At 42.0% G+C, this 12,149-nt stretch overlaps 1 protein-coding gene across 1 annotated transcript in view; it reads right to left on the bottom strand.

Annotated features, from left to right (window-relative positions):
* Positions 1 to 237: 237 nt before the first annotated feature.
* The window catches only part of CAP2 (cyclase associated actin cytoskeleton regulatory protein 2), a 166,699-nt gene continuing 154,787 nt past the window's right edge, over positions 238 to 12,149 (bottom strand). The window contains exons 12-13 of the mRNA XM_007973609.3: positions 6,442 to 6,582; positions 238 to 1,658 (exon numbers count right to left, since the gene is read on the bottom strand). Coding sequence (XP_007971800.3) covers positions 1,575 to 1,658; positions 6,442 to 6,582 — 225 coding nt within the window. The 3' untranslated portion in view covers positions 238 to 1,574. The remainder of the gene's footprint in view (positions 1,659 to 6,441; positions 6,583 to 12,149) is intronic.

Below are 12,149 nucleotides of genomic sequence, written 5' to 3'. Positions count from 1 at the left end.
GACTTGATTTACAAAACTGAATTCTAGAATTTTCTGACAGTCAATCCAATTGCAAACGGCTTTATCTGATATCTGTCTCAAAGCAGACCTCATTCATCAGGGAAGCTGATGGCATGCTGGATAAATTCTCTAATTCAAACAGAAGGACTCAGCTGTCTTTTCTAAGTATGACACATGAGCAAGGGGCAAATCAAAGTAGGAAAAAAATCATTATAACATCCAGAATTCATCACAGTATTTAAACAATTAGAATTTTACTTTATTTCAGAATAAGTTTACAGTTGAAAAATGATTTACTAAAGCCACATTATTCATACAGACAAAACTTTCATAGCAAAACCTTGGTACATGAGCATTAATAATTTGAATACTATATGGATATAGAAGATATTTAAAAAATGAAAACGATGTATTCCAAAGGCTGTAATAGGCACACTAAATATGCTTGTACTAGGCCCGCCAAGCATTATACTGTAATTCATTAAATGTGATCCAAGAAATTGCAGATTTTTCAGCACTATGTACTGAAAAGATAAAAAGGAATATAATAGCTACTCTTATGCTAAAGAAGCTTCTACTATCAAGACTACAAAATAGGAGCAGCAAGCCAAACCAACAGATAATGCCTTAGGTTTTCGGAGAAATAATACATGTATGGCTTTTTCATGTTCATTTTTGAGGCTGGTTAGCAAGTCTGGCAGATGGAAAAGAGGAAATTAGTCTATAATAAAACATTAAAGACATAATTTACAAGGCATCTGATATTTAACATGTTCAAACTTGGAAAATAATAACTGAGCTTGATTTTAGAGCAAAGTTGTGAGGTATTATGTAGCGAAAAAATGACTTCTTCTGATTAATGTTTTGGCATAAGAATCTCTTATGCAGAAGGAAAGTAAGTTTTCAAATGACATGGTGGAAAAATATGTAAGATGAATAACTAGAATTTACTTTCAGTTTTCAGTAACTACAGAGAATATAGGTCTTCTAAGGACCAAGAAACTGAATTTGGTCCTTAATATAAACTCTTAGGTCTTTTAAAAGCGTGGGTTGAACTATGTGCTCATGCTGACGGTATCCACGCTGATAAAGGTGAACATGTCGTAACAATAAGAAAACACGTGTACATTTTTCAGGGCATACTACTACTGCTACATTATATTGAAATTGCCTAAAAGGTAAAAATGTACATCTTAGATTCTCAAAGGTTTTCTTTTTTAACTAGCAAGGAAATATAAGTGTAAAAGTGACTCATGCAGTCTTTTTATCTATCAGTTACTGTGTTCATGATGTGAGGGGAACAGAATTCTTTTTTTTTTTCCCTTTAAATCCATAATGTTCACAAGTCATCATGTGGAACTAAAATCACACAAAAAGGCAAATCATGAGGAAACGTTAAATATTTCAAAATGCCCACGAGGCGTGCCAGAAACAGTGCTGTGTCTACAGCACAGAATTGCTGGAGGCCAAAGCTAAAGCAGTAGGTGCTACTGCAACTTCTAGCTCTTTACTGCTGCTTTTTTGTTTGTTTGATAGGGGGGGATTCAGGTGAGGGGGTTCGGTCTCTCGGGAAGTTAGGCCATAATTTCTGCAGGTTCAGTGATTAACTTGGATCCATCCCATGCTGTCTTGAACTGTTCAGGAACGGGAAATTCTCTCTGGAAAAAGGCAAGAAGAACAAAGTTATTTAAACTACAACGAAGTTATTTAAACTAAGGCTTCCTTTTGCAAACAGATGGGGAGGCTGATTTTTGCCACATGATAGGCAAAGAAATTCGATCAAATTGCAAGCTGCGTCATGGGGAGGTCTTTGTCACGTGGAGACTTGCATATGTCACGTGTCAGTTCTGTGACTTCAAGTCAGTATCATCATTAAAGCTAAAAGCATCATTTAGAACGAACCAGGCATCCTTCTAAGCACTGGACAAAGATGAACTCGGCAGATCTCCTATAATAACCCTATGAGCTAGGAGTTCTTGGGGATGCCATCTGTAGGAAACAGAGGCCTGACAGATTAAGCAACTGGCCCTAAAAGATGTGGCCAGTAACAGCACAGCCAGAATTCAAATCTGGGCTCTATTTTACCCACTACTCTCCACTAAACTTCAACATGCACATGAATCAACTGGGATCTTATGAAAATGCAGATTCTGGCTGGGCACAGTGGCTCACGCCTGTAATCTCGTAACCTTGGGAAGCCAAGGCAGGTGGATCACCTGAGGTCAGAAATTCAAGACCAGCCTGGCCAACATGGTGAAACCCTATAGCTACTAAAAAAATACAAAAAATTAGCCAGGAGTGGTGGCATGCGCCTATTGTTCCAGCTACTCGGGAGGCTGAGGCAGGAGAATCGCTTGAACCCGGGAGGCAGAGGTTGCAGTGAGCCGAGATCATGCCACTGGACTCCAGTCTGGGCAACAAGAGCGAAAACTCCGTCTCCAAATAAAAAAAAAATAAATAAATAAAAATAAAAATAAAAAAAATAATAATAAAATGCAGATTCTGACCCAGGATCTTATTAAAATGCAGATTCTCCCTGGCTGGACTCGGTGACTCATGCCTGTAATCCCAGCACTTTGGGAGGCCGAGGTGGGCGGATCACCTGAGGTTGGGAGTTCAAGACCAGCCTGACCAACATGGAGAAACCCTGTCTCTACTAAAAATACAAAATTAGCCAGGCGTGGTGGTGCATGCCTATAATCCCAGCTACTTGGGAGGCTGAGGCAGGAGAATCACTTGAACCCAGGAAGCAGAGGTTGCAGTGAGCTGAGATCATGCCACAGCACTCCAGCCTGGGCAACAAGAGCGAAACTCTATCTCGAAAAAAAAAAAAATGCAGATTCTGATTCAGGATCTTATGAAAATGCAGATTCTGATTCAGTAGGTCAGGGGAATGGAATGAGAAGCTGCATTTCCAACAAGCTCCCAGGTGATGCCAATGCTGCTGGTTCCAATCACATGGAGTGGAAAGGTTTTATCCCAGAGGTAGCTCTCTACTCTTTGATAAATTGTAAAAATGAACTTAGGGTTATATGCACGTTTGTTACCGTTCACCAAGGCACTCTACTTTTCCCATTGGAAAATACACATACAAACACGTACCACACAAAGAATAATAGAGAGTAGTCAAAATAAAAGTAGTCTGAGTCAACACTCTCCTTTCCCAGGCAGTGATTCTTAGTGATTCTCCAATCATTTCAGAAGAGGATAGAAGACCTCCTCCAAGGCAAGGAAGAAGGACAGAAGACCTTCAGAAGAAGATAAAAAACCTCTCCAAGGCAAGGAGGCCTTAGACCTGGCTTCTGGGCCACTTCGGACTTCCAGTCCATGCAGTGCTTGTTGAAACCTCATGTGTCTGATAAGTGATGCCCATGCTCGTAAGCCGTGGTGTTTTCATGGAACACACATGGGTACTTATCTTCCTAGATGTAGGATCCAACTGTTTCTTTGGGATGAAGTCATTCATTCATTCAAAAGGAAAGGCCTGGGCCAGGCATGGCGGCTGACACCTGTAATCCCAGCACTTTGTGAGGCTGATGCCGGCAGATCATCTGAGCCCAGAAGTACAGGACCAGCCTGGGCAACATAGTGAGACCCCACTGTATAAGGACAAGCCTTACACAGTGTAGTGCTGCAGAAGAGCCACTCTGATTTGGCATCTCTTTTGGCAGAGTTGCAGAGGATTCCCAGGAGTGGGGATGGTAATCCCACCCTCCCCTTTGTCTCTGCCTGTCCTCGGGGATACTGTTTCTACAAAACATAAAAAATTAGCAGGGTGTGGTGGCACATGCCTGTAGTCCCAGCTACTTGAGAGGCTGAGGCAGGAAGATAGACTGAGCCCAGGGGGGTCAAGGCTGCAGTGAGCCATGATCGCACCACTGCACTCCAGTCTGGGCAACAGGGCAAGACCCTGTCTCGAAAAAACAAACAAACAAACAAATAAATAAAATAAAGGCAAAGCCCTTGCTATAATGAGTGATGTATTCTTCTTGAGTAAAATCTGCAATGGAAAAATCTTGAAGTAAAGAACCCACAATCTGAATAACGTGTGTGTGTTTGTGTAGCCAACATTCCTTCTGGGGCTCTTCTGGATGGTAGACGAGGCTTGGTGTTTGCTCTCAAGAACCAGGCCAAGCAGAGAATGTGCCAGATGAAGGCACCTCTTTGATAGTGATTGCACTACAGCTGCCCCAAATCTGTTTCTGGCAGTGAGAGGTTAGTAATATGCTAACGGGTCTTCTCTGGAGACCAACTTCTTTCAAGATGAAGCATCCCCTCCATTCATTCCTACACCACGATGCCCATGGCAGGTCCTCTGTGTTGTTCCCTACCAGCTCCAACCAAGAACACACGAAGAGGGCCACAAGGTAGTTGACGTATAAGAGGCAAGATCTTGTTGGTTTTTTTTTTTTTTTTTTTGAGATGGAGTCTTGCTCTGTCGCCCAGGCTGGAGTGCAGCAGCGTGATCTCGGCTCACTGCAACCTCCGCCTCCCAGATTCAAGTGACTCTCCTGCCTCAGCCTCTCAAGGAGCTGGGACTACAGGTGCCCACCACCACATCCAGCTAATTTTTTGCATTTTTAGTAGAGATGGGGTTTCACTGTGTTAGCCAGGATGGTCTTGATCTCCTGAGCTTGTGATCTGCCCGCCTTGGCCTCCCAAAGTGCTGGGATTACAGGCGTGAGCCACCGTGCCCGGCCAAGACCTTGGTTTTTAGCATGAATGCTCAGGTTTTGACTTATACTCATCCTTTAGGCTGGTGGATCTTAATGCTGGCTCCCCACTGGAACTGCCTGGGAAGCTTTAACAATTACAGGTGCCTGGGTCCTATGCCCACAGATTCTAGCTTCATTAGTCTGCAGTGTTCATCCAAACCCCACTGCTTTTCTTAGCAGATCCAGTCCCATGCAGCTGAGCCTTCTGCTTAAACAGCTGTAAAGCCCAGGGCTCCCTCCAATTTTTGACTCTCCTACTCTGAAGCTGTTGGCATCAGCTCTCCAGGAATTTTTTTAGGTGGAGAAACCGAGAGAGGACTCTTCTCTATCTCAGGGTTAGACTGTCCATACACACTTACTAGTGAAGCATGGCCTGAGGCTTGCAGAGTTTTGTTTTTAAAACTGAAATGATGAATTCTGGCCCGTAATGTATGACACGTGGCTGAGCAGAGCTGACGAACTTACTGCCAGGTGCGGAAGGGAGAATGTGTCGGCAGTCACGCTGTCTGCCGAAGGAGATCAACCTGTGTGTCGATTCGATTGCTGCGTAGGCCCTGGCGACTGACCCCTCAGGCTGAGGGAGCGCCTCTTTCAGATGTTTGCCTGCTAAGTTACGTTTTCTCCCGTCCTTCTTTGGTTCACTGGCTCCCTGCACTGGCAGACTTAGGGGGAATTTTCTGTTTTTGGTTTGTTTTTTGTTTTTTTTTTTTGAGACTGAGTCTCGCTCTGTCACCCAGGTTGGAGTGCAATGGCGCAATCTTGGCTCACTGTAACCTCCGCCTCTTGGGTTCAAGCGATTCTCCTGTCTCAGCCTCCCGAGTAGCTGGGATTCACATGGCTAATTTTTGTATTTTTAATTGAGATGGGTTTTTGCCGTGTTGGCCAGGCTGGTCTCAAACTCTTGACCTCAAATGATCTGCCCCACTCAGCCTCCCGAAGTGCTGGGATTACGGGGTGAGTCACCGTGCTTGGCCTTCTCTATTGATCTCCCCACTTCCAAGTAGCAACTAGCAGATCCATCACACTTCATGAGCCAGGAAATGCAGTTATTTATTCATACTCCCTTTTCAAAGTGTGAGAATATGCGTATGCTTCTTTGAGAAGGTGCTTTGTTGAGGAGAGAAAGCTGAGAAAAGAAACAGTGGCCAAGTCTCTTAGACTAGTGTTTCTCAGAAGGGCCATTGGATGGACTTAATGGATATGCCTGTTAAAAATCAGATTCCTGGGACTCACTCCAGGCCTCCTGAATCCAACCTCAGGTGGAAGATTTGGGAACTGGCATTTTCATAAAACTTCCCGATTCTTACACTTAACCTCTCATTGAAGCATAGCTGCACAAATAGCCCTACTTATTGTCTTTTCTCTGTCCTCACATTTTTTCTCCAAGGTATTTGTCCTTCTTTCCTGTTTACCTCCACCAGAGCAAAGGAAAATATTTAGTCCTACATAATACGAATTCAGATGCACGCTGTGCTACTGGATAAACACTGGTCCATTAAATGAATTATTAGTACACTACCTTGAGAATCGGAAATCCAGGAGTGAGTACAGTCAAGAAGCTAATAGGCGGGAAGAGATGCGGAAGACAGCTCCCTGAATTCCTCTCCTGCCTGTGAATTATGCTACAAATAAAGCTTGCAGGTTGGTGGTTGATTACTCAATCTCTAAGAATGTTAATAATGAAGGCTCCAGAAAAATTCTTGACAGCCGTTTGAAAGGTACTTACATAATCACCATCCTGAGGGATAAGTATGTTCATTTCAGATGACTTGGCGCTCACGATCTCACAGTCTAATGCATCTTCACTGAGGTATATATGGCAACCTTCTGTCTTATTAATGGAAATTGTTGGCACTCTCCCCATTACCTGAAATAGGAAAAAATATCTGGGACCAAAGCAAAGAAGCAGAAATCACAATGCCCTTGAATAAATACAATCTCTTGGCTTTAGCTTGGGTTTAACCAAGCATTGGGATTTACTGGGTCAGAGCTGGGGAGGTGAGTTAATGGCAAAGCCTTCAGGCAGAATAGGATAGGTGTCATTCGGGGACAGAATGAAAAGACCACACAAGGGGATTCTCAAACCTCAGGGTCTCTTTCCTGAGACAAAATTAAGGGATTAATTTGGGAACAGCGGCTAGACGTTCAGAAAAAGCCTCACAACCGTGTTAGTGGATTTGAAACATGTATTTGATTTCATGATAAAGGAAACAAGATGTATTCACATTCATTTGCTCGAAATTTTACTTTTGACAAATCTCTACGAAACTAGGATTAAAACAAGTTCTAAAGTTGTCACTTACAAGTAAAACTATTCTTGAGTAAAAACTGAGATTTTTTCCTGAACTTAAAGAAGAAACACTACCATTCTTTCCACAGAAGTCTTTTGCCGGATAAAAATCTCAGTGGCTGAATTTGAGGCTTACATGAGATGAATGTCTAAGTATTTTGAAATGTATTCATTTCAGAAGCCAAAACTGGGGGCTTGGCTCAGGATACTCATTATATAGATAAATAGGATCATACAAAAGAGGAGGCGATTCTTTGTATTGTTTATAAATATCGAAGTGCTATAAAAGTTCTGATCGGTTTTAAATTTCTCTTCCAACAATCCGTTTTCAGACATCCCCCCAAAATCTCCATAAGGGCAGACTGTTCCCCCAAAGACCGTATTACAACTCTTTAATTTTCCTTCTTGTCATGGTAATTAAAGCGATAAAGACATCTCTTCTTTCACAGTGGAGAAAAGGCTGGATTGCAAACCAGGAGCAACTCCTGTTGATGGTGCAGGTGATGTAAAGAATTCCTTGTGGGGAGTCTGGCCAGGTCACTCTACTTCTCTGGTTCCTCCTCTCTCTTCATAGAAACTGAACACTGAGTTGGAATTGAGCCCCAGTGGAAAAATAAAATAGGCAGGGGTAGTTCAAGGACAGGTACACATAGGGCTCTATCACAAATAAAACGGCACCTATATCTGTATTTCAAGAATGTGTCTGCAGTCATGTTTTGGTGATTTCTAGATGTCCTTTCTAAATTTTTTGTTTATTTTTATTTTTTTGAGACAGAGTTTCGCTCTGTCACTCAGGCTAGAGTGCAATGGCGCCATCTCGGCTCACTGCAACCTCCACCTCTGGGGTTCAAGCGATTCTTCTGCCTCAGCCTCCGAAGGATCTGGGATTACAGGTGTGCACCACCATGCCCGGCTGATTTTTTGTATTTTTAATAGAGATGGGGTTTCACAATGTTGGCCAGGCTAGTCTCAAACTCCTGACCTGCTCACCCTGGACCCCCAAAGGGCTGGGATTACAGGTATGAGCCACTGAGCCTGGCCAGATTTTGGATTTTTTGACTAGGGATGCTCTATGTGTACTGGAATTTTAAGAATGCTTCTGGTATGTCAGAATTTAATTTCCACAGCATTTTGGGCAGTACTGCATTTGGGTATGTAATAAACATGTCTTTCTTCCCTGGTGGCCTGTGAACACGTTGAGAGCAGAGATTGTTTCTTATCAGGAGAGCCGGGCCAAAGAATAGCTCCTCTGCTGAGCGATGGGTGACGTGCATTTAATACATGTTTCTGCATTAATATTGTTTTCCATGAATTTCTTTCCCCATACAATTTTAAACATTTCCATTGATTATCTTAGTCTTTTCTCTCCCCCATAATTTGTACTATCATCTTAGGATAGTTTGCCAAAAATAGGAATGCTGGGCCAACTCATATGAACTTTCATCCATTCCCCTTCCCCACCCTTTTCAATATTTTAGTATTATTGAAGTGAAATCTGCAAACATAAAATTCACCCACTTAATTTAATTTAATTTAATTTAATTCTCTTTTTTTTTGAGATGGAGTCTTGCTCTGTCACCCAGGCTGGAGTGCAGTGGTACAATCTCAGCTCACTGCAACCTCCACTTCCTGGGTTCAAGTGATTCTCCTGCCTCAGCCTCCTGAGTAGCTGGGATTACAGGCATCTGCCACCACACCCAGCTAATTTTTGTATTTTTATTAGAGACGGGGTTTCACAGTGTCAGCTAGGCTGGTCTCGAACTCCTGAGCTCAGGTGATCCACCCACCTCGGTCTCCCAAAGGAAGGATTACAGGTGTGAGCCACCATATCTGACCAAATTCACCCACCTTGAGTGTACAATCCAATGATATTTAATAACTTTACAGAGCTGTGCAATCATCACTACAATCCAGTTTGAGAACATTTCTATTAGCCCCCAAATATCCCTAATACCCATTTATAGTCAATCTGCATCCCCACCCCCAGGTAACTGTTCATCTACCTTCTGGTTCCATTGTGACCAAACCCTTTTAAAACAATGTATTAAGTGTTTTAAATAGGTCGTGATATTCACTTGGTTTGAACATTCAAAAGTTCAAAAAACATTCAGTAAAATGTCTTTCTCTCGTCTCTGAGCCACATGGCCAAGTTTCCAGTCCTCCATGGTTTATCCTTTCAGAGGGTATTTTTATAATGCATGTCTGTATCCTTAAAAATTATGATATATTTCAAACATAGAAACATATAGAAATTATCTAACACATACATAAGTACATACATGTCCAACCACCAAACAGCTTTATAGACTATTACACTTTGGCTTCTTAGCTTTTTTTTTTGGATTAAAATCTGGCAATATAGTTGAAGCCTCCAGACTGTACCATCCAACACCTCATTCACCTTCTTCCTTCCCTCCCTAGATGTGACTCCTGTTCTGAATTTTGTGTTTGTCATTCACCAGGTCTGTCCATCACGTGAGTTGCCTGGGACGGCCACCTGGAGCTCTCATAAGCATATTTAATATGAGTTTTGCATGTTTTAAATTTTTAATAAATGGATACATTATATATAGCCTGCAATTCTATAATTTGCCTTTATTGCTCAATGTTGTTTTTGAGATTTACCTATTTTTATACATGTAACTGTAGTTCATTTTTTTCTTTTTAGATGGAGTCTTGCTTTTGTCGCCCAGGCTGGAATGCAATGGCACAATTTCGGCTCACTGCAACCTCCAACTCCTGGGTTCAACTGATTCTCCTGCCTCAGCCTCCAGAGTAGCTGGGATTACAGGTGACCGCCACCACGCCCAGTTAATTTTTGTATTGTTAGTAGAGACGGGGTTTCACCATGTTGGCCAGGCTAGTCTCCAGCACCTGACCTCAGGTGATCCACCCGCTTCAGCCTCCCAAAGTGCTGGGATTACCGGTGTGAGCCACTGTGCCTGGCCGGTTCATTTTAGCTGCTATACTAGTTAAACTACCAACTGGTATCCTATTGGGAGGGTTTATTAACTTACCAACTGGTGGGCATTTAAATTGTTTTTATTGCCATTATGAATAATACTGCAGTAAACATTTTCACGTGTCTCCTTGGCCCGTGTACTGGGGCTTCTTTAGTGTATACAGTGAGAGTGAAATTACTCAGTCACAGACTTTGAATGTGACTTTCTCAGATGCTGCCAGTTTGCATTGCAGTGAATGTCACAGATTTACTCCCCCAACATTGATGTATCAGGGTTCTCATTGTTTCACCTCCTTAGCAATCCTATAGCATCAGACTTTAGTACGTAGGCAGTCCTCAAATTGGTAAGATTCAGTTAACCTAGCACCATGCAAAGTAAGGACAGCCTGAATGCAAAATGGATGAGTGTGAGAAGACATTACTAATGTGGTATTAATTGGTATCTATACTTCTACTAGTTAGGTAGGTTATAAGTATTTTCATACATTTATCAACCGCTTTCTTTTTTGTCTGAATTGCCTTAATATTCTGTGCCCATTTTTCTATTAGATTGTTAGTCCCTTCCTTCCTTCCTTCCTTCCTTCCTTCCTTCCTTCCTTCCTTCCTTCCTTCCTTCCTTCCTTCCTTCCTTCCTTCTTTCCTTCCTTCCTTCCTTCCTTTCCTCCCTCCCTTCCTATTTCCCTCCCTCCCTCCCTCTCTCCCTCCCTTCCCCTGCCCCCCTTCTCTCTTTCTTTCTTGTTTCGCTCTTGTTGCCCAGGCTGGAATGCAATGGCAGGATTCTTGGCTCACCGCAACCTCTGCCGCCTGGGTTCAAGCGATTCTCCTGCTTCAGCCTCCTGAGTATCTGGGATTATAGGCATGCACCACCATGCCCAGCTAATTTTGCATTTTCAGTAGAGACGGGACTTCTCCATGTTGGTCAAGCTGGTCTCGAACTCCCAAACGCAGGTGATCCGCCCACCTCAGCCTCCCAAAGTGCTGGGTTTAAGGCATGAGCCACTGCACCCAGCAGCCTTTTTCTTATTGATTTAAGTTCTTTATAAATTCTAGATACAAATCCTTTTTGTTTATCTACATTGCAAATATCTTTCTTTAGTCCATGGCTTGTCTTTCAGCTTCACATTATGTCTTCTGCTAAACATATAATTTAAATTTTGATGTAGTTAAAATGACCAGTCCTTTCTTTATAGTTTGTGCTTTTTGACCCTAATTAATTTATTTCCTACTCTGAGGCATAAAATTTTTCTTCTACATGTTATTATCAAAGTTTAAAAGTATTTGTTTTTCATAATTAGCATTTTACTTTTATGTAGGATGTGAGGTAGAATTCAGTGTATTTTTTTCCCACACGGATAATCAGTTGCCCTAAAATACAAATTTCCATCTATGCATCTATCGATTTCAGGGCTCGCTAGTCTGTTTCATTTATCTATTTTTGTATACCACTAACAATATAGCACTTTACAATGAGTCAATATCAGGCATGCAATTCCCTTCACCTTATTCATCTTTCACAGTTTTAGCTATTCTTGTCCATTTGTTTTCCAAATGAATTTTAAGACCATTTTTCATTTAAAACTCTGTTGAGATTTTGAGCTGAATTTCATTAAACTCACATTACATAACTGAGACCACTGATAGTATTGTTTTCCTGTTCACTGACTTACAACACCACTCTTGCATTCTTTGTAACTATCTCCCATTTCTGTTTACTTTTTTTTTTTGCTAGGTACCTACAGTTTTGTTGCACCTAGCAACAAAATAGCTATTTCAACCTTATTTTCGGTTACATTCTATTTTCTTTCTTTCTTTCTTTTCTTTTCTTTTTTTTTTTTTTTTTTGAGACAGAGTCTAGCTCTATTGCCAGGCTGGAGTGCAGTGGTGCGATCTTGGCTCACCGCAACCTCCGCCTCCCAGGTTCAAGCGATTCTCCGGCTTCAGCCTCCTGAGTAGCTGAGACTACAGGCGCCCGCCACCATGCCGAGCTATTTTTTTGTATTTTTAGTAGAAACGAGGTTTCACTGTGTTAGCCAAGATGGTCTCAATCTCCTGACCTCATGATCCGCCAACCTCGGTCTCCCAAAGTGCTGGGATTACAGGTATGAGCCACCGCGCTCAGCCTCTATTGCATTTTCTAAAACTTATTTGTGGTAGAAAGAAATGTTATTGATTTTTGCATGTT

The sequence above is a fragment of the Chlorocebus sabaeus genome, chromosome 17 (genome assembly GCF_047675955.1).
Source record: "Chlorocebus sabaeus isolate Y175 chromosome 17, mChlSab1.0.hap1, whole genome shotgun sequence".
Lineage (NCBI taxonomy): Eukaryota > Metazoa > Chordata > Mammalia > Primates > Cercopithecidae > Chlorocebus > Chlorocebus sabaeus.
The sequence above is the reverse complement of the archived record's forward strand: the minus strand, read 5'-3'. Positions and strand labels throughout refer to the sequence as shown.